At 50.9% G+C, this 23,652-nt stretch overlaps 2 protein-coding genes across 5 annotated transcripts; one reads left to right on the top strand and one right to left on the bottom strand.

Annotated features, from left to right (window-relative positions):
• CPSF4 (cleavage and polyadenylation specific factor 4) lies at positions 1 to 16,014 on the top strand. 3 transcript variants are annotated; one of them, XM_008057134.2, is made up of 8 exons: positions 1 to 219; positions 3,182 to 3,232; positions 5,908 to 6,060; positions 8,207 to 8,302; positions 8,650 to 8,743; positions 10,030 to 10,102; positions 11,720 to 11,815; positions 15,125 to 16,014. In XM_008057134.2, exons 1-8 carry the CDS (start codon positions 117 to 119, stop codon positions 15,191 to 15,193), a joined length of 735 nt encoding a protein of 244 aa, XP_008055325.1. In that variant the 5' UTR covers positions 1 to 116; the 3' UTR covers positions 15,194 to 16,014. The 3 variants fall into 3 exon arrangements, with proteins under 3 accessions (XP_008055325.1, XP_008055324.1, XP_021567530.1); XM_008057133.2 differs by having other exon boundaries at positions 11,645 to 11,815; XM_021711855.1 differs by having other exon boundaries at positions 11,723 to 11,815; positions 15,125 to 15,291.
• A 781-nt stretch (positions 16,015 to 16,795) lies between these two features.
• Positions 16,796 to 22,539, bottom strand: LOC110594341 (ATP synthase subunit f, mitochondrial-like). 2 transcript variants are annotated; one of them, XM_008057135.2, is made up of 4 exons: positions 22,461 to 22,539; positions 19,316 to 19,423; positions 17,713 to 17,829; positions 16,796 to 16,954 (listed from the first exon to the last, which is right to left on the bottom strand). In XM_008057135.2, exons 1-4 carry the CDS (start codon positions 22,474 to 22,476, stop codon positions 16,926 to 16,928), a joined length of 270 nt encoding a protein of 89 aa, XP_008055326.1. In that variant the 5' UTR covers positions 22,477 to 22,539; the 3' UTR covers positions 16,796 to 16,925. The 2 variants fall into 2 exon arrangements, with proteins under 2 accessions (XP_008055326.1, XP_021567534.1); XM_021711859.1 differs by lacking the exon at positions 22,461 to 22,539 and adding an exon at positions 19,818 to 19,889.
• Between the last annotated feature and the right edge of the window lie 1,113 nt (positions 22,540 to 23,652).

The following is a 23,652-nucleotide window of genomic DNA, read 5'->3' as shown; positions in this document are numbered from 1 at the left end:
GCGGCGGCGAGACGAGGCGGAGGAGGTCTGCGAGCTGCGGGGCGGGCGGCGGGTAGAGGTGTGAGGGCGGCGAGAGACCTGAGGGGCAGCCGGGCCGGGGGGCCGCCGCCGCCGCCATGCAGGAACTCATCGCCAGCGTGGACCACATCAAGTTCGACTTGGAGATCGCGGTGGAGCAACAGCTCGGGGCGCAGCCGCTGCCCTTCCCCGGCATGGACAGTGAGCGAGGGGCCCGGGCGGGCGGGCGAGCTGGAGTCGGACCCGGAACTCCTGACTTTCGGTCCTGAGAGCTCCTCCTCTGTAGCTCCGAGACTCTTTCTGCCCCAGTCCTGAGACCTTTTCTGAGGTCCTGGGACTCTTGACCTCGATCCTGAGACCCCCTCTTCTGTGGCGCCAGGACTCCTCCCCCTCGGTCCTGAGACCCTCTCTTCTGTGGTCCGGGACTCCTCCCCCCTTAGTCCCGAGACCCCCCTCTGTGGTCCTGGGACTCTTTCTTATTCCGTCCTGAGGACAAACCCCCCCCCCCCCTTCACGGCACCAGAACGCTCTCCCTGGGTCTCGGGACCCCTGAGTAATCTTTAGGAAGGTAGGACCGTGTGCGTCTGTTCACATAATTCTGAAGTGCACTCATCCTCAGTTTTGGGCCCGTCTCTCACTTTTTTTGGACCCCAACTCTGGGTCATCAGACCGAGACAGCTGGAATGGACCCTTGGCCTGATCTCCCTTCACTCTTCCCGCCTCACATGGTGTCTTCTGCCCCACCCCCGACTTGGTGGGATATCTTGTACTTTACAAGGAACCAGCAGTTTTCTTCATATAGTCTGCCATTTCTGAACATACTTGAAATCTAATGTTGTAGCATTAAAAAGCCCAAGGGGCTCTTAGAGATCGCTGGTGTTTAATGCACAGATGAGGAAACTTAGGCCCAGGCAGAGCCTGATGAGCTCTGTTGTGTGCTGTCTCTCACCGGTGCCTGCAGCTCCCTTTGCTCAGGCGGTCACACCTTCACATGCACGTATGACTTCTGAGTCTGTCCCCTCATGCTGATAATTTTGTACAAGATAGTGCTTGTACCTGAGACATCCATCAAACTACCTTATTTTATACACTCACTGACACTGTCACCACTGTACACCTCTTGCAAGTAGCTCAAATTCAGACACACATTTTCTCTTACCTACCCCTCAACACATGTAGTCATTTGGTGACTTGACCTTTTCCTGTCTTGATGGCACTAGCTGGAGACCATGGAACCATCCATGAGGGGCACCTGTTTCCCTCCCACTCTTTTCCCACCGGTACCACAAATTGACAAGCCTGTGAGAACAGGTGCAGTGGCAAGGGACCCACATACCTGTTCCTAGGGTCAGGGACATGCCTAATCATGGGTGCTACCCCAGCCTAGGCTTCAGACTCAGTAGGCACCCTGTGTACTGTTTTTTGAGTTGGAGTCTCACTCTGTCGCCCAGACTGAAGTGCAGTGGCCGCTCCCGGCCACCGCAGCCTCGACCTGCTGGGCTCCGGCGATCCTTCCGCCTCAGCCTTCCAAGTAGCTGGAACTACAGGCACGCGCTATCACACCCGGCTAATTTTTTATTTATTATAGAGGTGAGGTCTCGCCAAGTTGCCCAGGCAGGTCTCGAACCTGCGGGCTCAGGCAATCCACTCACCTCAGCCTCCCAAGTCGCGGGATTACAGGCTGAGCCACCGAGCCCGGCTCACCCTCTGTACTTATTGCTTGTCAGTAATTTTGTTCAGTATATTAAAGCCTAGTGAGGCCACAGCCCTTCCTTACTAGTCCCTGTGCTTCATTCCTGCCTGAGTTTTGGGAAGAGCTGTCAGTTCTGCCCTTAAGGCATACTTTTATCCCATTCCCACCTTAGACCTAGTCCCCAAGACTATAGATTTCTGACTTTAAGGAATGAAGCAACCCTAACTTCTGAAAAGAATGAGAGACCAGAAATACTCTTTTTTTTTTGAGTTGGAGTCTCACTCTGTCATCCAGACTGGAGTGTAGTGGCACGCTCCCGGCCACCGCAGCGTCAACCTACTGGGCTCCGGTGATCCTTCTGCCTCAGCCTTCCAGGTGGCTGGAACTGCAGGCGCGCACTACCACGCCTGGCTAATTTTTTGATTTATTGTAGAGATGAGGTCTCACCAAGTTGCCCAGGCGGGTCTCGAACCCGCGGGCTCAGGCAGTTCACTCATCTTGGCCTCCCAAAGCGCGGGATTACAGGCTGAGCCACTGAGCCTGGCCAGAAATACTCTTAAATGATACATTTTTTAATATAAGACTTTTCAGACTTTTTGGAATGCAAATGTAGTAACACCCCTGTGACTCCCTAACTTCTGTAACCTTAGTTCTGTCCTAGCAAAATCTGCCTGCTTTCAAGAAGCCAAGGGTTCTCTTGCAAGTTGGTAAGGGGGAGCAAGTAAGTGGGCTTCAGAGTTGTCACTGGTGAGTTTTCAGCAATTCTAAAGTGCCTACTGATAGAGAATACTTTATGAAGCCAAGGACAGTTTATTTCGGTAGCCATGGCTGGTAAATTCTTGGACTGAGCAGAGCAGCTGTCCTGCTGGAGCCCACAGACTTCCACCACACTATGCCTCTATGGAAATGAAAGAATGTGCTCCGTTAATGATTGTATGTGGATGCTGCATATTAAGAGCAGCCCTGCCTCCATGTCTCCACTTACATTCTTCACTCTGGACTAGCGTCCCAGAGGTACCTGCTCTTCTCTGGAGCCTGTCCATTCTCAGAGGCCTCATTTGCTTGTTTGTCCTTCCTGTGAGATCATTCTCTTGTGTTAAGATGCCTGTGAATTAGCCCCCCTGGAAGGTCTGGGCTAGGGGTAATTAATTTGTTTCTTTGATCTTGTACTCCGTCCTTCCTCTTCCCCCACCCACTCTTAACTCCTTGAAAGCATCTTGCTTATAGGAGGCTCTCAAAGCACTGAATAATGACTGGTTTCAATATGTACGGGGGATTATTTTGCAGGGGATGTTTAAAGTAAGATGTTTTACTTGCTTGGTTGGGCCTTGCATTTTTTTGCCACTCTGTTTCCTGTACCCTGAACCTTCATGGGCCAAAGGCTAGAAGAGTTCTTTCCCACTGTCTTCAAACATCACCACTAACAGTTGCACCTAGTTTTGTTTGATGTCTCTCCTTTCTTCTCTCTAGAGTCGGGGGCTGCTGTCTGTGAATTCTTTTTGAAAGCTGCCTGTGGCAAAGGTAAGAAATTCCTGGCTTCCTGACATGCCTCCTGAGATGCCCTTCTACCTCCTTGTCCCCTAGCAGATTTGTAAGCTATCAGGTCTGGGATTTGCATCACTTTCTGCAGACAGTGTCCACAGATGGAGAAGTGGTTTGGATAGGCTAGGAACCTGATGGGATGTTCTACCTGAAACCTAAAACACAAGACTGAACCTGGCTCTGAGGCTGCCTTGTCACTTCATGTCCCCTGTGGCTATTGAGCTGACTGGTGACATGGAGAGAAGTCCCGAGCATGGAGGTATTTAGGAACTTTCTCAAGTTCACAGAATTAGTGAGTGCCTGAGCCTGGTGTTTGAACCCAGGCCTTTCTTTTCTTTTTTTTTTTTGAGTTGGAGTCTCACTCTATTGCCCAGACTGGAGTGTAATGGCCGCTCCCGGCCACCGCAGCCTCGACCTGCTGGGTTCCGGCGATCCTTCCGCCTCAGCCTTCCCCCAGGCCTTTCTTATTACAGTGTCTATACAGCTTCACTGTCCTCTGTGGCGTCTCATCAAAAGACCCCATGATAGTGTGTCTTGTGAGGTCTTTTCACACTAACCAGGCCATAAGAGAGGCTGTATGAGCCAGTCTATTCACTAATTCATGATAAGTATAGCTGGGCAGGACTTTACATGCCATGGTCTGGGCATTTTTCTCCCTGTAGGAAAATTTATTTACAAAACTATTTTTTTCTAAAGACACAGCTTCACTCAGCTGCCCAGGCTGGAGTGCAGTGGCGTGATCATAACTCAACTGCAGTCTCAAACTCCTGGAATCAAACATTCTCCTGCCTCAGCCTCACACGTAGCTGGAACCACAGGCATGTACCACCACACCTGGCTAAGTTTTCATTTTTTTTTTTTTTTTTTGTCTTGGAGTCTCACTCTGTTGCCCAGGCTGGAGTTGCAGTGGCATCTCACGGCCACTGCAGCCTTGACCTGCTGGGCTCAGGTGATCCTTCCACCTCAACCTTCCAAGTAGCTGGAACTACAGGCATGCGCCACCACGCCTGGCTAATTTTTTTATTTATTGTAGAGATGAGGTCTCGCCAAGTTGCCCAGGCTGGTCTCGAACCCATGGACTCAGGCGATCCTCTCCCAAAGTGCTGGGATTTTAGGCATGAGCCACTGCTCCTAGCCAGTTTTAAATTTTTGTATAGACTAGGATCTCACTGTGTTGCCCAGGCTGGTCTCGAATTCCTGGCCTCAAGCAATCCTTCCGCTTCTAACTCCCAAAGTGTTGGAATTACAGGTGTGAGCTCAGCTGGAAACCACATTTTAATCAAAAGCTTGATTAGAGAGTGTAGAATCAGAGCAAGGGGGTGGTTTCAATGGTTAGTTTTTGTGAGTTTTGCTTCTGTAATGCAGTCATTTACCACTGAGGCAATAGACCTTCCAGCAGAGCATTCAGGTCAATGTCACACTGTCGAGTGGAACATTATTCCCCCACTGGGCTCCTGGTCTCATTCCCACATCTTCACTCAGTAATTCTGACACCTCCAGTGAGCACAGCCATCCTTAATCCTTAACAAAGGGCACTACAACTGTCTCTGTATTGACTAATACATTAATAGTAGCCACTAGCCATATGTAGTTATTCAAATTTAAGGTAATTAAAATCAAATAACATTTAAAATGCAGTTCCTCAGTCACACTAGTCATATTTCAGGTGCTTAGTAGCTACATATGGCTGCCATATTGAACAGCAGAGATGTAGAGCATTTTTTTTTTTTTTTTTTTTTGCGTTGGAGTCTCACTCTGTTGCCCAGACTGGAATGCAGTGGCCGCTCCTGGCCACTGCAGCCTCGCCTGCTGGACTCCGGCGATCCTTCCACCTCAGCCTTCCAAGTAGCCGGAATTACAGGCATGCGCTACCACGCCCGGCTGATTTTTTGATTTATTGTAGAGATGAGGTCTCGCCTGCCCAGGCGGGTCTTGAACCCGCAGGCTCAGGCGATCCACTCACCTCAGCCTCCCAAAGGCACGGGATTACAGGCTGAGTCACTGAGCCCGGCTAGAGATGTAGAACATTCTTTCACTGCAGAGAATTCTGTTGGACAGTTAGACATAGACAGAAGCCCCAGCATGGAGGTGTTCAGGAACTGGCTTTTTCTCATTCTGGTCGGGCCCTCTCATTGGTCCTGCCAGAGAATGGCTTCTGTTCCACAGAAGGCACCCACCCCCCATGTGTACCCATTACATTTCCTCAATTCTGAAATTGATCTTTCTTAATTCTTGGAGACTTTTTAACTGAAGACCTGGAATGTGGTCTTCTGTTGGTGGTTCTCTGTATCCTGTAGGGTTTCCCAAGCTCCAGTCTTTCTTTTACCGTCCCTACAAGTTTTCCATGTCTGTACCACTGGGGTTATTCTTTAATTCAATTAAGAAATAAACTCACCTCCCCAGGCTTGTTAAGTTTTCATCTTACAGCACTATCTGTGAGATCATGAATAACTTATTAAAATGTAAAACGTTTGCCAATGTATTGCCTACCATCATGTAGCCTTCTGTCAGGAGCACCTCTGCCACCTCCCAGGACATGCTGCCTTTAGTTGGTTTGGAGAGGTGTGGGTGAAGGCATCCCAGTTCCCTCAGGCCCAGTCCCCCAGGCTCAGGGCCGCATTTCCCCTCACACCCTGTCCCCATCTTTCTGGCAGGGGGCATGTGCCCATTTCGCCACATCAGTGGCGAGAAGACAGTTGTGTGCAAACACTGGCTGCGAGGGCTGTGCAAGAAAGGGGACCAGTGCGAGTTCTTACACGAGTATGACATGACCAAGATGCCTGAGTGCTACTTCTACTCCAAGTTCGGTAAGGTGCCTGGAACCCTGGAGGCTCCTCTAGAACCAAGACCCAGAGGGGACCCAGTGCCCGCAGCATCTCTGTCTGTTTCTCTCTTTGCAATCTCAAGATGAGAGCTTGCAGTCTCAGCTGGCTCTTTTGTTCGGGGATGTCATGGCCGTTCTCCACTCATTGCTTATATCTTTGCAGTGCTTCCATGTTTGGAGCACTTTCAAATTCCCTGGGACGTTGAGACTAATACAGGTCTCAGTGAGGCAATGAGCAGTACAGCTCGTTGGAGACATCGTTTCTGCCTGTATCCTCCTCCCTGGAATCCACTTCTCCCTCCGGCGTGGACATTGCCCCCTGGCCTGAGTTGGTTCCTTCTCTGTGAGAGTATGGTCTTTGTAATACTTTTGAGGTTGTCCTCTGGTGGCAGTCTGCTTAGAGCATGCCTGGCCTCAGCTGCCCTGAGTGGCCTGCGTGGAGAAGCAAGGAACAGGGTGGAGGCAGTGGGGCTGGTGCTGAGCCCAGCAGAGCCGTTGCGCTCCCTGATGGAATGAGTCCCCAGGGTCTCTGCGCTCCGAGGTTTCCCAGGAAGCAGACCTGTTGTTGCCATAAGGGTTAGCTCTGACCCCAGGACTGCCACCCCAGCAAGCTGAGTTGTGCTGGGCATGTGTCATGCTTTCTTTTCTTTTCTTTTTTTTTTTTTGAGTTGGAGTCTCACTCTGTCACCTAGACTGGAGTGCAGTGGCCGCTCCCGGCCACCGCAGCCTCGACCTGCTGGGCTCCGGCGATCCTTCAGCCTCAGCCTTCCGAGTAGCTGGAACTACAGGCACGCGCTATCACGCCTGGCTAGTTTTTAATTTATTGTAGAGATGAGGTCTCGCCAAGTTGTTCAGGCGGGTCTCGAACCCATGGGCTCAGGCAATCCACTCACTTCAGCCTCCCAAAGCGCAGGATTACAGGCTGAGCCACCGAGCCCAGCTGTGTCACGCTTTCAAAGCACTGTCGGAGGAGACATGAATTCTGCTCTTGTGACCCAGGGAAAGAAGCAGCTGATTAGCCAGTGAGACAAATAGAGAAGAGAATTGCTTATGAAAGTACTCCAAAGGAAATAAAAGCTGGTGAGACCACATGATGGAATCTACATTAGGCAGAGCAGTTGGGGAAGGCCTCTTGAGGGAATTCCTGAGCTGAGAGCAGAAGGGGTCAGTCCTGGCAGAGGAGTGATCTTGAAGCCGCAGCGGACTGGTGTGACTGGGGTGGCAGAGGCGGAGGCTGAGCCTGAGGAGGAGGGTAGGCTAGACCACACAGGGCCCTGGGGGTCTGGTGGAGGAGTTTGCATTTCTTCTGGATTTGAGCCGTGTTGTCAACATGGATTGAAGAGGATGGGCCTGAAGGCAGGGCAGTCGCCCAGGGAGGCAGTCCTGGTGGCTAGCTGGGTCAGTTGTGCAGGTGTACAAGTGTCTCAGCTTGTAGATGTGAAGAGCCCATCAGAGCAGAACAGTCATTTCCTGGTCTCAGTAGATGTTTTTTTTGTCGTTTGAGTTGGAGTCTCACTGTCGCCCAGACTGGAGTGCAGTGGCTGCTCCCGGCCACCACAGCCTTGACCTGCTGGGCCCCGGCGATCCTTCTGCCTCAGCCTTCCAAGTAGCTGGAGCTACAGGCGCGTGCTACCACGCCCAGCTAATTTTTGATTTATTGTAGAGATGAGGTCTCGCCAAGTTGCCCAGGCGGGTCTCGAACCTGTGGGCTCAGGTAATCCACTCACCTCAGCCTCCCAAAGCACTGGGATTACAGGCTGAGCCACCGAGCCCGGCTAGTAGATGCATTTGTATGTCTAGGTCTCCCCATAATTCCCAGGATGGTCCCTCTGCCTCGGTAAGGGGCAGAGTGATGAATTGTGATGAATGTGTACCCCATGCCAGGCTAGGCTGGCGTCATTGACCCTCCCTGCGACACTGATGCATGTGAGAAAAGGACCGTCACAGGCCCACTGTACAGGTCAGGAAATGGACCCAGAGACACTCTACTCTGGGTCTCAGGGCTCACCATCTGAGGCTGGACACAAGAACTGCCTGGCCTCTCTTTGCCTTGGGAGAAGCCAAGGTGGGCCTGGCCCCGGCTCTCCTGGTGCCATCCCAGGTGACCACATGTCTGTGTTTCCCTGCAGGGGAGTGTAGCAACAAGGAGTGCCCCTTCCTGCACATCGACCCTGAGTCCAAGATCAAAGACTGCCCTTGGTATGACCGCGGCTTCTGCAAGCATGGTAAGTGCTGGGGCGGGCTGGATCCCCAGCTAGAGACCAGTCCTCCCTCTGCTCACATGACTCTGAAGACTGCCACCTGCGACATCACCCTACCTGTCTCACCTGCCCCACAAAACCTAACATTCTGCAACTCGTGAAGCTTTTTCACACCCCTCATTTTCCCTTGAACCTCCAAGGATGCCATGTGGATGGTGATCTCGCCTTGCATTTCTGATAAGGAGACCAGTGAGAGGTTGAGTCCCTGCCCGCTGTTCCACATGAATAAGAGGCAAAGCCAGCATTTGGAGCCATGCTCTGGCTCTTTGGTAGAGGGGATGTCTGAGTGACCCAGATGCTTGGCTCGGCAGGTCCCCTGTGCAGGCACCGGCACACGCGGAGAGTCATCTGTGTGAATTACCTCGTGGGATTCTGCCCGGAGGGACCCTCGTGTAAATTCATGCAGTGAGTAGCCAGCCACTTCCACCCTCTTCCCCAGCTCTTGGCCTAGGCCCTGCTGCTGCCCTGTGTCTTCCCTGGGTCCAGCTGGGCCCTGGGTCCAGCTGGGCTTTGGGTGACACCACTGGGTGGTGTCAGTACCAGGGCCTGGGACAGGGGCAGGAGAAGGGAAGAACCACTGCTTATGACCACCTGAGCCCAGAGGTGGCTCTGCCTAAACCAGCAGTTAACCTTCCTTGGGTCACGGGCCATCTGGGAATCTGATGAAAGATGGGCAGGGAACAGTCACACAGATACCCTTGCCTGTCACTTAGGGAGTTTAGGGACTTTAAGTTAAGAACCTGTGCCCTGAAGGAAGGGAACCAAAGTTTCAGAGCCTCCTCTATGGAGGCCATGAGCTTGGAGTTCCATATAGAGTAATTAGTGACAGGCAAGTATCAAAGAGAGAACGGCCCCATTTCACACATGAGCACACTGAGGCTCAGAGCGTAGCCACTGACCAGGGCACGTGGTGGCAGATGATGGACTCTGGTCAGAGGCAAGTCTGTTGTTCTCTGAAGACGGGTCTTTATCCTTGCTTGGCAGGGTTGACATTCCTTTCCCGGGTCTATCACCTTGTCCCTGGGATCCCAGTGCACATCTGTCACTTTGGGTAGTTGTGGGGTTGGGCTTCTACCGGGGATGCCACCGGGGCTGCAGAAGAGCTTTGCCTTCTCTCGGCTGTATCTGTCCACACTGCTGAACCTGCAGTAGGAGTACAGTCTCCTTCCTGGTCTTTTGGGACCCTGGACCCTGCCTCACCGTAGGCGAGTGGCTGGTGCTGCCACTTGGTTCTGCTTTCTAGATGAGGCCCAGGTGCTGGCAGGTGGTTCAGATATCCCTGCCTGTGGAGAGTATGTGTCACCAAGTGATTCTGCCTGTAGCCAAGAGAGGAGGGGCTGGCACCCGAGTGAGACCTTGGAGGGGTGCGCTTCATGTGTGCAGCCCCTGCTGTGCCACAGGCATGTGTGTTCCTTCCACTTCTAGGCAGCACTGGCCCAAGGTCTCCCAGCCTGATGTGGCCAGAGCTGGGGCTAGCCCAGGCAAGTCAGTTCTGTTCTCCCCACCCTTCCTGTAGCCTCCCAGAGGCAGAGTACCAGTCCCCACCCCTGTCTGTGTGGTTCATGTCACTTTGTGCTGGGGCAGCTGTGTGAGATTTTCCTAGGGCCAGAATTAGAGAACATGGCCTGGCCTCTCTCCTCATCCCCCTTCTCCTTGTCTTGTTCTCATCCCCTCTGGCTGCTGATGACCAGCCCTCGATTTGAACTGCCCATGGGAACCACTGAGCAGCCCCCACTGCCACAGCAGACGCAGCCTCCAACAAAGGTACCGTGCCCTGGCCCCTCCTCAGCCTTTGAAGGAAGGAAGTGCCCTTCCTACAGAGAATCTCAGTGCTGCCTGGGTGTGCAGTTGGCCTTGGGCCCAGCCAAGACCTTGTGAGAGGAGGGGAAGGGAGGAGGTGGGAGAGAAGGGGAGTCCCCGAGTTCCAGCAGAGAAGTCACGAGCACAGCAGTTTGCATCTCCCTCTAGAGAAGAAGGGCCTCTAGCCCCAGAATCTCAGCAAGGCCATCCTGCAGCAAGGCCAGCAGCAGGATGGCAGGGTTCAGACAGCATGTGCGTACCCATCATGAGATTAGGCTGCCTGGTGCAGCACTGTCTGCCTCTGGGGCTGGAGCAGAAACAGCTGGGCACCCCATGTCTGCTGTTCTCGCTTCTGGACCGGACCCTTCCTTTCACAAAGGGGGAAACTCAGATTTGTAGAGGGAGGGACTTGTCTGAGGTGATACCTCCTGAACAGGAGCAGGTGTGGGAGCAGAAACTGACCAACTAGGTCTCTGGCCAGCGCCATCCCTGCTCCTGTGGAGGTTCTGGAGGCTGGGAGGAGGAACTGAGATCAAAGGACTGCAGGCCTAGCTGGCTCTGTTTTTTTAGACTAGGTGCTCCAAAACGAAGCAGTTGGTCTGTGCCCTCAAGCATGAGAGAAAGGGAAATGCCACAGACAAATGGGGATCTGCAGCAGCCCCCTAAAACCAAAGGCATCCTGAGTGTGGTTATGGGAGTTGGGGCTGGACCCAGAGGAAGGACTGGCTGGTTGCTAGGCAGCATCTCTGACAGGCCCATAAAGCCTGAAGCCTTACATCCTACCTGGTTGGGCTCTGGGCCAGCTGCCAAAGCCCCACCTGCCCCCCTCTGTGCTAGAGGTTGAGCAGCCAGGAAGAGATGCAGCTGCTCTTGTCTGCTTCCTGGACCCCCACCCTTAGGAGGTGGTGGCACCAATCAAACTCTGTCAGGAAAGCCAGGAATTCCTGACATTTACAGGGACCACAGCCAGGAACCCACTTGGTTGGGAGGTGGCTGTCCAGTCCCCATACCAGGAGCCCCATCCCCCTCTTTCTTGCGTGACTCCCTAGAGGAGGGCCCTCTCAGCCCCTAGACCACAGGTCAGCGTGTCAGGCTCCAACTGTTTTTCTGTGACTGTTGCTCGCCGTGTAGGCTGCTAAACATCTGGCTGAACCAAGCGTTCATCCTGACCTGAAGCTAGAACCTCAGAAACAAAAGTAAGGCCTGATCATGCCCTTGCCCCACTGCCCTAGAGACCTCCTCTTGTCTCTTTAGTGTTTTGTTTTCTACTTTTATTTTTCGTTTTTGTGTGTCTGCATGGTGTTTTTCGGGCAGTCGCTCCTGCCACCATCACCAGATGTTTCTCTTCTGCCCGCTTTCCTGAGTTGGGCTGAGCTGGGCCATCGTGGAAGCCCTTCTTCCTGATGGTCATGCGGGACAAGTCCCGCCCTCTTTTTTCCTCTCCCCATTGGTAGTCTGCGTGCACGTGTTTTCCACAGTAAAACCGTGTTGTGTAACTCTTTCCAGCAAAGTAACAATCCGCCATTACAAAGGTCGTCCTCCTTGATCCAGTTAACGAGTCAGAACTCTTCTCCCAATCAGCAGAGAACCCCACAGGTCATCGGGGTCATGCAGAGTCAAAACAGCAGTGCAGGCAACCGGGGACCCCGGCCGCTGGAGCAGGTTACCTGTTATAAGGTGAGTCCCGGGGCAGGGGGACAGGGTGGGACCTCCTTGCCATTGTCAGTGGCCATTCCCTCATTCCCCATATGTCTAATTTTGAAAAATGAGAACATTTTGCTGACTGTAACCATCAAGTTGCAATCTAGTTATAATCTACTGTGGTGGGCTAGAGACCATCCTACTTCCTACCACAAAAACACTTAAAAAAAAACATGCTGCTGAATGAATTGCACTTGCAAGAAAGTAAGGGAAATCTTCAAGAAGCTAGGACCAACCCTGACACACAAATCTAGAGAAGGGTGACCCTGAAAGCATCCTCACATCCTGCCTGGACAAACCCAAGGGAACTGGAAGTTGAATTAGAATACTACTCCCCAAGTACAAAGAGGGGATGTTCACGGAAAGGGCGACTTTTAAAAAACCTACTAAAAAGCTTGTCTTTCTCATCCCTGGCTCTGTGGGAAAGGAAAAGGTGGGGGTAAGAAAAATCCTTTGAGAGTTTGTAGTTTGGGGCAAGTCCTTACATGAGTTTGGGCCGGTATTTATATCCTTGTTGAGGGCTGAAAAGTTACAGACTGAGTTTTTCAATAAAATTGGTGTACCCCAGCACCTGGTAGGAGGCGCAACCCCAAGTGCTCTTTGAGGAGTATGTTCTCAAGCCAAGCCACACAATTCCTACAGCTAGAGTTCTGGAGAATGAGTTTATGACTAAAATCACAAAACATACAAGGAGTCATTCTAACAACAGAACTAGGTCCACAAAGACTTCAGATTTGGGCATTATGAAACATAAAGTACAAAATTAGTACATGCTGCGTGTGAAAACTTCTAAAACAGCCACTTTATTCGACGTGTTGTGGTTTCACACCTTTTGCTTTCAGTACCTCCTTATATTTGGCAGACCTCAACAGAGACAACCCCCACCCCCTGCCCCGACTGCATTTGGAAACTTGCTATTCTAAAGTTTTACTCAGCCAGGTGCAGTAGCTCATGCCTATAATCCCAGCACTTGGGGAGGTTGAGGCCAGAGGCTTGCTTGAGCCTAAGAGTTTGAGACCAGCCCAGGCAACGTAGCAAGACCACCTCTGTACAAAAAAGTAAAAAAAAATTGGCCAGTGCGGCGGTGCATGTCTGTTGTCCCAGCTGCTTGGGAGGCTGAGGCAGGAGGATCGCTCGAGCCTAGGAGTTCAAGGCTGCACTGAGCTGTGGTCCATGTCAGTGCATTCCAGCCTGTGTGACAATGAGACCCTGACTCAAAAAAACGAACAAAAAAAAAGTTTATTCACACAATATCAAGGATAATATATATTTTAACATATACAGGGCCCTGATCCACATAACACTCTGATCTTTTTCTTTACAATATCCAGTGGCTTCTTCCATGTCATGGAAATCTAATCTTTTTCAAGGGCTGCATAATAACATCCACATCTAGCCGGGCTCGGTGGCTCAGCCTGCAATCCCGCGCCTTTGGGAGGTTGAGGTGAGTGGATTGCCTGAGCCCGCGGGTTCGAGACCCGCCTGGGCAACTTGGCGAGACCTCATCTCTACAATAAATCAAAAAATCAGCCGGGCGTGGTAGCGCGCGCCTATAATTCTGGCTACTTGGAAGGCTGAGGCGGAAGGACCACCGGAGCCCAGCAGTCGAGGCTGCGGTGGCCGGGAGCAGCCACTGCACTCCAGCCTGGGCGACAGAGTGAGACTCCGACTCAAAAAAAAAAAAATAATAACATCCACATCTTGTTTTACCAATTCTCTGTAGATAATTATTTATAGTTTTTGCTGTTAATAACAGTGTTGATTCTGACACTCAGATGTTTGCAAGCTCTGGTCTACTGATGCCTTAGAGTCCATGCCTGCAAGAGGAAGGCCCAAGTCAGAAGGCATATACTATTCATAGAGTTTGCCCTCAGAACAGGCCGAGCCACAGGGTACTACCCAGGCCCTCAGGTATTCACTGAGCAGCTCTTTCCCAGCAGCAGGGAAGGCCAGTGCCCAAAGATATTCAAAGGAAAAGCGTATGGACTCGGGAAAGGCCTCCCGGGGGATTTCTGAGCCCAAGCCCTGAAATTTGAGAACACAGAAAGGGGTGTATGAGGAGGTGGGAAGGTAAGGCCCTTGCAGAGCAGGCCAGGGTGGCTGAGCTGTCATCTTGCTGCCCTCTGGGACTGTTCAGTAGGGCTGCCTCTGGGAAGCAAGTTCTCCTAAGTCTTAATCTTAGAAAGGCACTGCTGGGGGCACCAGACTACCTCTATGCCAGGCACATCACACTGTAACACTGGAGGTGCCGCATGGAAATTCAGGACCCCAGGATCGGCTGTGGAGGCTGGTGGAGAGCAGAGTGCTGTGAGTGGGCCTCTCAGCCCCTCCCTCTGGTCATCATACCAGCTCACGGGCCGACTGGCAGCTACTCGGGCCACTCCTACATGCAAAAGTCACACCTACAGATCAGACAGACGTGAAAACAGCCTGCAGATTCAGGGGAACGCCACAGGCAGGAGTGCTGGGTCGTGATCGAACCTTTGTTGCACGTAGCAGGCAGAGACTGGGAGGGGGGGTTTAGCGCAGTTGGCCCTTTGTTCGGGGCTTGAGGCTGCCGCTTGCTTCCTCCTACTTCCCTTCTGCTTTTTTGAGGAGTCACATAAGTGAAAAGAAGCCACAGAAGGGACTGGATATCAGAGCCAGGAAGAGTCAGGGTCAGGGCTAGATTTATCACAGGTGTCACTCTGCAAGTTCCACTCACCTAAGTGACCACTGTCCCATCTCTCTGATCCTGTGATCAGAACCTGTCCCCAGGGTAGCTTAAGTGTGCAAGAGCCAGGAGGGAAAACTGCAGAGGCAGCTCACCCTCTGTCCACTGCACTGGCTCCCCCGAGTAGGGGGAGTCTGGGAGCTTCTCTCGTGTTGTTCCCTCCCCATCTCCTGCCAGGGAGCCCCAGACGTTGGCTCAGAGGTAAGTGACGGGCCTGCTGTGCAGAAGAGCGTGGTCCCTGGACAGGCGGGGGAGCTCAGGTGCCATGGGCTTCTCTTTGTACTGCCACCCACTTTGAGAGTCCCTCCCTGGGCAGGCCCCATGTCCACATGGGTGAGGTGTGGGCCTGTAGGGGCTCCCTGTGGGGTGCTGATTGTCTCCTGACTTGCTGCAGTTTCTGCACCGCTGCACATACTTGTCTGCTTTCCCTCAAGTTTGAAAGAATCTGTACCACTGAGAATTTCAGAGTCCTGTCCCTGATCCATCGGGCATTTGGTGGGCACTGCTCTAGTTGAAAATCACATCTGAAAACTGTCGTTTGTCTCTCCTCCTCCCCTTCCTGCTGTTCGCAGTGTGGTGAAAAAGGACACTACGCCAACAGATGCACCAAAGGGCACTTGGCCTTTCTCAGTGGACAGTGACAGCAGCTGGAGCCAGCTCAGAGCAGTCGGAGGGACCCCGGTGTTGGGAGTGTGCATTTAACTGTCTAATGCAGTGCTTGCTGGTACACCTCTGGCTCCAGCTAGCCTGCAGGCACATGGGGTTCATCGTTCCGGAGGGCCATGTCTGTTAGTTTCCTATCATTTTGCTGTCATCTTTTTTGAAAAAGGGACATGGGCTCCGTGCCTCCTTTCTGGGACTTCCTACACACCTGCCCTGGGAAGGGGAGGAAGTGTCTGGGGAAGGGATGTGCTGGGCAGCTCTGTGTAGACATGGCCTTTCCCATTGGAGCCTCATTAAACACCAGTTCTTGGTGACTCCAAGGGCTGGTGGGTCATTCAAAGCTGTGGCCAGATCATGCCTATGGTCTCCCCCTCCTGCCGAATCCTGAAGCTGCGCCTGTCAACGTGATTTGAATGAGGGGCCCTTCATGGCAGACTCCTGTGCCCTCTTCCCCAGCCTGGTGGTCCCAGGTGGCAGCAGTTGAGGGGTGTGGGGCTCTCAGGGTTGAGGTTCTCTTTTTCCTCTGGGCCATTTTCTCTTGGGGCACCCGACAGCATTCAAGGTGTGCCCTGAGTTGGAGCTGCAGACCTTCAGATGACGACCCGGCCCATCTGTGCCTACCTCCCGGTCAAGTATCCGTACTGTTGCTCAGACACCTGTGGCATGCGGAGGAGACTGCCCTGCCCCTGAGCCTGGAAAATGTGAAACTCACCTGCAACCTGCTGGGCAAGTGGGCCTATCCAAGTTCAACTACAAGAAGAATTTTTATGGTTGATTAAAGCTCGTTTTATAAGCTGTGTCTCAGTACTTAAGGGACTCCATGCCGACAAGATGACTCTAAGGCTGGTTGCACTAGCTCCTCTGCATAATGCTGAGATATCGGTGCTTTCTTATCCCTCTCAACAAATGTGAATCTCAAAGGGAAGCGATGCTGGCCAGGAAAGGCTCTGTAGGGGCAGCTGGCTGATGACGGGTCCCCCTTCCTTCAGCCCAGATGCAGGCAGGATCTTGTCTGTTCATTGGGCACAGCACCCCACCGATGTACATACTCCCTGCAGATGCTTCGGCAAAGACTGGTGCTGGCCTTCATGCTACCTGAAGGCCTCTGAGGAAGGAAGGGGGTGCCAGACACGGGGCAACGGCGAGCTGGCATCAGGCCCTGTGCCTTTCCCTCATCCCTGTCCTGCTAGAGATGCCTGTCCTTCCGGAGGGCTATATTGGGCCACCACCCTGTAGGTCCCGGATGCCCCAGCATAACATTAGAAAAGGGGCTGAGAAGACATCAGGCCACCCAAAAAAGTCCCGTCTCGAGCCACATGATGGCCAGGAGTGTGGTCCAGCATTCTTAGGAACAGTCTGCAACAATAGGCTAAGGTGCCTTCAAATGCCCACATCTCATGGCAGGGAACAGACCTCCTGGGTACTTCGGTGGGGAAAATTCTAGGCAACACCCTGTCTTCTAGTGAGCTGGGACAATGCTAGAGGCTTCATGGGCCAAAACCCTGGGCTGTCTGACATCGCCCCCCTCCTTTTGTAGTGAGAACCGCTGAAGTGTGGGAAACAGCTACAGCAGACAGGCATCACAGGTACTAGTCATCTTTTATTAAGGTGTTCTCATTAGGGTATGAAAGGATTCAGCAACGGTCAAGTTCCTCATGGAGGGGTGCTGGGCCAAGGAGGTCATGGTCAGGAGAGCAGAGTGCACCCTCCTCAGTGGTACTTGCATAGCCGCTCATGTTCTGAAGTCAGGAAGGCAAAATGTTAAGTATCTTAAAAGATGATAGTGAAAGCACAATGACAGAGACAGTGGTAGGCTAAAATTATGCAGAGCCAGCCTTCCTGAGAGTTCTTTCAGATGACCTGGAACCCACTTGCCAGTGTGTCTCAGAAGAACTAGCAGACCTGGGGGCACAAAGGCATCTTGGAACCAACCTGCCACCTGGCCAGCCTCCTTCCTTTCCAGACAGAATGCCTGCTCAGACAACCCCAGGTGACTCACCCTTCAGAGGCAGCATCGCCCTGGTGAGGCCAACTGGCAGGGAGCTACACACTCAGGAACAGCTCGTGAAGTCTGGTCAGCGGCTGCCACAGACTCTTCCTGCCATCTCCCACCAACTCCTTCCAGTTCTCAAAGCCAGTGTCTGCATGGTGCTTGCCCAGAGCATCATACAGACACTGGATTGTGCCAATCAACCTATTTCACTCTTCGTACTGGCTGCTAGGAAGATCAAGCCAAATTTCAGCAGAGCCTGGTCTTCCAAGTATTATCTTCATCCAGTTTCATCTGTTTTTTCCTATGTTCTGTCACAATTTTCTCACTGAAAACAGTATCTCATATGCTGTACTCTTAAGCTCCTCCAATTCTTTTAGGTGGAAATGTAGGTAAGAACACACTAAAGGTCCCTCAGCCTCAAGAAAGTCGGCTGCTCTGTCTCACAAAATGAACCAACATCAACCTCTCGGAGAATTGAAGGCAAGGCAGCCCAGAGGTACTCACTAAGCTCCTTGTAAGAAAGGCAGTAGCTGAAAAGTACATAAGCCGCCAGCACCATAGAAACCCCGGAGACGCTCCCTTTCTTCACGTTGATATACTTGTTGTAGTAGCGGTGGTACCCTGCAAACACAAGAGGTGCTCACGGTCTGCCAGGCTGCATGCGCAGTTGAGTCAGGCTGAAATGCAGAGACCCAGTCCTACGCTGGCTCTTTAAGCCACACGTTTACTGGCTGATGAAGATGAAAGGCACAAATGCCATAAGGTCTCTGATCCCCAGGCCCAAGACCATGGCCTGAACTCGGCCCACTTTGATTCTGCCTCTATCCTTTGGCCTTGATCTTGCAGGCCTCTGATCCTTCCTCAGCTCTCGCCCCAGTCCTGGGGAGCCCCTTTCCCTAATTCTGAGCCACACTCCAACCCCTGACACAAGGGTCACTCGGCCATGGACAGCAGGGTCAGCCAGGCTTTTGGGGAGAAGGAAGGCTCCTGTGTGGGTACCTCACAACATCCAGATGTGCACCCACCAGGGAGGAAACAAGTATAGTCTCCACCCTCTTGGGCCCACAGCCTAGTGGATGAAAGAATGAAGTGAGCCGGGCTTGGTGGCTCAGCCTGTAATCCTGCGCCCTTGGGAGGCTGAGGCGAGTGGATTGCCTGAACCCGCGGGTTGGAGACCCGCCTGGGCAGGTGAGACCTCATCTCTACAATAAATCAAAAATCAGCTGGGCGTGGTGGCGCGTGCCTGTAGTTCCAGCTACTCGGAAGGCTGAGGCGGAAGGATCGCCGGAGCCCAGTGGGTCGAGGCTGCGGTGGCCGGGAGTGGCCACTGCACTTCAATCTGGGTGACAGAGTGAGACTCCAACTCAAAAAAAAAAGAAAAAAAAGAATGACATGATCACAGACATATGTAGTTTAAATGGTAAGGGATGCTATGAAGAAGCAGGGCAGGGAGCTGTCAGATGACTGGGCCACATGCACCTCCCAAGTAGGCAGGGACTGTAGGAACTGGGTGTGGGGAAGAGGCAGAGTATTCTAATCTGGGGACAAAGCTTGAGGAGAGGCCTTAGGGTCAGAGGAAAGGCAAAAGACATCCACAAGGCGACCAGAATTTGAGAAGCGGGAGGGCTCTCTCCCCTGCCCACCAGAAGACCTTTCAAGTCCCTGGGGGAATGATTTGGATCTTTATTTGTGGAATGATGTAACTAACAGGTTATATGGGACTGATCTCACTAGTCATGCACTTTTTAAATGCACAGATCCTAAGAAGAGGCCATTTCTAATATCTGTCTTGGAAGTTGTGGCAGGGAGATGACCATTATATTACAGACTGATGTCCACTATGGTTCAAATTCAGTGTCCTCTTTAAGAAGTCTTAGGATGTAAAAAAGTGAAAAGACATTTATTTAAGACAGAGGCAGAGGTACTGATTCCTAGCAATAGAAAACCAATCAAACATGGAAATCCAAGGAAAACCCCCTCTCTGTCCTTCTCTACAGATCTTAGTGGTCTGAGACAAAGCTTTTATTGTGTAAATCAATTCATGGCAAAAAGAGACCTGAAGACCCAGAGATCTGCTTTTGTTTACACACATCCATAAGGCTCTGACCTCTTTGAAATGCTCCAAGTATGCCATTAGGGGTGAAATCCCGCATCAATATCCAGCTTGGAAGCTCCCCTAGTTTGACATCCATGAGTTTCTTCTCCTTCACTGGTACTGAAAGAGAAGAGCAAAAAAATACACCCACTGAATAATCTCCAGTAATAACAAAGAGTATCCCTTCCTGTCACTATTTCAGCTATTCATTAAAAGCACATAATGTAACTGCATATCACAGTAGCTAAAATGCACATAAATAATATGGATAAATATATTACATCAAATCTATTTCAGGGCTGAGTCTATATAATGGCAGGGCTGCTGCAGTAACAGCTTTATTAATCCACAGGATGTCTGAATAACAGTTTGCTGGGAATAACCCTAAAAAGGAGTTAAGGGTCATGAGGAACAAAGCAATAAAGTGGAGGATAGAATAGATTATTGCAAAATGAACGTTTACTTTGCCTCATTAGCTTATTCAATCTTCGCAATCAGTAGTCGATGCCTTTACCTTATGGGAGGGGAGGAGAGGCTGGCCAAGGTCACGCACGGAGCATGGAGGCAGGACTCAGGACTGGCCCCCATGCCCTGAAGCCAATCTGAGAGTAGCCTGTCGATCCCTGGGGACCTGTGGCTGGAGAATGTACAAGACGGGATGTGGAAGGAGAGTGGTGAGACACGCCCTTGAGTGTCTCACCTGAACAAGAGGCATTTGTTTATTGGGGATGGGAGTCAAAGAGCACCAGAGTGCACATGACAGCCTCCCTGACGTGCCAGCCTGAATAAGTTAATAAAAGGAAGCGTAAGAAATTTCTGCCACAAGCGTCCTGGGACCACAGAGGTCAACCATCTCCAGAGGTAGAAATAAGAGACAACATAAGCTGACCTAGTAAAAAAAAAATCACACCAAGCGATCCAACAGGCCCCACGCCACATGCCAATGAGTCTGAGGACAGAGAACAGGAAGGGATCCTGCTGAGGCCACTCTGTACTCATCTCTGAGCCCAAGAAGTAAGTACGGAGGGCCAGGGAAGGGGTGCACCTGTGGGTGTCCAGGAGATGCTCATAAGGAGGGAATCATGCCCCCCGTATACCCCACAAAGACCAATTTCTTTTTTCTTAAGAGATGAGGTCTCACTTTGTTGCTCAGGCTGGAGAGCAGCGGTACGATCGTGATAGCATGCTGCAGCCTTGAATTCAAGCAATCCTGCCTCTGCCTCTTCAGGAGCTAAGACTCTAGGCATACGCCACCACTGACTAATTTTTTAATTGTTTGTAGAGATGGGGGTCTTGCTATGCTGTTCAGGCTGGTCTTGAACTCCTGGCCTGAAACAATCCTCCTGCCTCCTGAGTAGCTGGGACTACAGGCCTGCACTACTATGCCCAGCTAAAGATCGCTCCCCAGAAAAAAACTCAGCCTGTATCCTCTTCAGGGCAAGGAGTCAAGGACCACTGTGCCTTCTTACAGATAACCAGAGGAGGAGCCAGACTAAATCACTCCAAGGTTTCTTCTCCATTTGGGGATCCAAAGAAAGACAGGCTCCCTCAGAACTAGCCTCAAGAGTCTACTGAAAGAAACCCCACAGGTCTCTTGAAATCCCCCAACACTTTGCAAGAGCAAGGGCTTTTAGGCCATCAACAGAAATGCAAGGCTTAATGGCCAGTTTCTTTTTTTTTAGTTGGAGTCTCACTCGTCGCCCAGGCTGGAGTGCAGAGACACATTCATGGCCACTGCAGCCTCGACCTGCTGGACTGGACTCAGGCAATTCTTCCGCCTCAGTCTTCCAAGTAGCTGGAACTACAGGTGTGCGCCACAACACCCAGCTAATTTTTTAATTTATTGTAGAGACCAGGTCTCGCCAAGCTGCCCAGGCTGGTCTCAAACCCTTGAGCTCAGGCAATCCAATCACCTCCGCCTTCCAAAGTGCTGGGATTACAGGCGTGAGCCACCATGCCCGGCAATGGACAGATTCTAATCTGCTCTGGGTCACCTGGAGACCCAGACACATAGCCTTAATGAATGGCTGTCCAGAGCCCATAGTGATAGGGGGACGCATAAGCCTACAACTCCTATGCATGGCTTTAGGGATATCATTTAGGCTGCCTGACCCAAACAAACGGGTCCTAACCTTCCATCTAGCCTCATCCAACAAATATGGAGCAGGTAGCGTGCTCAGTGGATACAACACTGACTACAGAAGAGAGCCTTGCTCTCAAAGAGCTAACCTTCTACTGGTAGAACAATGATCTCCTATTCATCCACCCTGCCACCTCCCCCAATCCCCTTTCTGTTTCTCATATGTAAAAGATTATTCTCATCCAAGGGCCTCTGCATTTGCACTGGCCCTACACCATCACAGGGCCACCTCAAATGTCGATTCCTCAGAGGCCTCCTTCCCTGCCTGCCCTATTTCAAAGCACCACTACTTCATTCCTGTATAACCATAGAGCTCCAGTTTCCTTATCATGAAATGGCTCATTCCAAGTCTAGGTCACTTCTAGACCTAGTAAAGCTATCTTTTCACATTCATATAAACTATGCAAGCATATTCTGCATTCTCATGCCCATGTTCAGGGGCTAGCATGTTGCCTGGCACATCACAGTAGGAAATAGTCAACAATTTACCATGTTTTTCCTGCCTATTTCTATCTGTATATTATGAAGACAATTGTTTTGTGATCAAAATTAAAAAAGGTATAAGCACACACAAAACACACACAAAAACACATTAGCCTTAAGGAGAGCAAGTTCAGTACCATCACAAAACCCAAAGGCACCATCTGATTCATCAGAGGTGTTTCTACACTAATTCCAAGAATTTTCTTTTAGTGGAAGACAAAGGCCTTAGTCCTTGGCAGCCATATTTGAATCCCTCCCCAACACTCTTCTGCAGCCCTGGAACATTCACCTACAACCACTGTTCACACAAGAGATGCAGTAAAGTGTAGTGAGAAACAAGGGAGACCCTGGGGTCAAGTTTCTACGTTTAATGCCACTTCGTTGCTGTGTGCTCTTGGGCAAGGTAATGCTCTCTCTATCTCAGTTTCCTCCTTTGTAAAATAAGGGTAATAATACTAACCTACCATGTACCTGGTTCTGGGTATTAAGTAAATGTGATAACTATTATTGTCTTTCTGCCTGATTATGAGTTACCTGCAGATGGGAACATCCCCACACACGGTTCCTTGTACACAACACTCTCTTAGTAATGGTGGTGGTATAACCATACGTTCTTGAAAGGGCAGGTGATCTTATGACTTGGAGAAGCATACTTTTCACATATTATGGAGCCACATGTAAATGCCAAATGTCGGATGCTAAATCCAATACAGGTGTTGGCCAGAGAGTAAAGATTTTATTCTTTGCAGTCTACATAAGGTCTCTGTAGTATAGTCTTTTAAAAAAAAATACAAAGACAAAACATATTTTTAAAAACATAAAAAACCATTCTTAACTTATGTGTAAACAAAATCAGGCCACAGGAGATCCAGTCCACTGGCCACAACTGGCCAACCCCAATCTTATCTACTTCTAATAATTCATATTCCCCTCACTTCACTTGCTAATTAACTAGTAGTTTTGGGCTCTGGGGACAGACACCACCTAAAAGAACATCACTACCTAACAGACATTCTGAGTGATGCTGAATGGGCTAGGCATGTGACATAACCGTGCCCCAAAGTCACAGAGTAAAAGCTAGGACCACCAGCTCACACGGTAAGTGCTCAACTGTGGACCAGGCAAGTGTTCCAAGTGTCTTTCATGTACTAATTGTTTACTCTCTAGTCCAGAATGCTCTTCACTACAGCTCCCTGCTTAAATAAGATGCTAAGCCTCAATGCTCCCTTTCCACACTTCTCTTCTTTAGACAGCCCAACCACAGTGAATGAGGAATAATCTCATGCCCACTTCACAAAAGGGAAAACAACCTCTCTCTCACCTTTTCTGGTCCCCTCTTCATTTCTCCAGGCTGAGATTAAAAATATAGAAACTGGAGTCGTAAGACACATACGGATTAATAAAAACTCCGCCACTATCAGGCTGTGTGATCTCAAGCCACACCACATCGCAAAACGTTATTTTCCGCATCTTTAAAACAGGAACAACGTTCCCGACGTTGACCCTAACAAGGCTACTATGAGGAGTTAGAGCTAAAACATGGATTCTATATTTTTAAAAAAAGAAAAATTGGGGCGTACGGTCTAAGGGTCTGATGATTAGAGATTTACACATGCGTGTTGTTCCCAAGGCCATCCCGGCCAAGTGAAGCTCAGTTACCATGAGGTCCCAGGTTTGAATTCCAGCGCCGCCCTTTCACGAACTGTGACCTTGAACAGGTCACTTC

Source organism: Carlito syrichta, unplaced genomic scaffold (genome assembly GCF_000164805.1).
Source record: "Carlito syrichta isolate Samal-C Ts95f unplaced genomic scaffold, Tarsius_syrichta-2.0.1 Scaffold302779, whole genome shotgun sequence".
Classification (NCBI taxonomy): domain Eukaryota; kingdom Metazoa; phylum Chordata; class Mammalia; order Primates; family Tarsiidae; genus Carlito; species Carlito syrichta.
The sequence above is the reverse complement of the archived record's forward strand: the minus strand, read 5'-3'. Positions and strand labels throughout refer to the sequence as shown.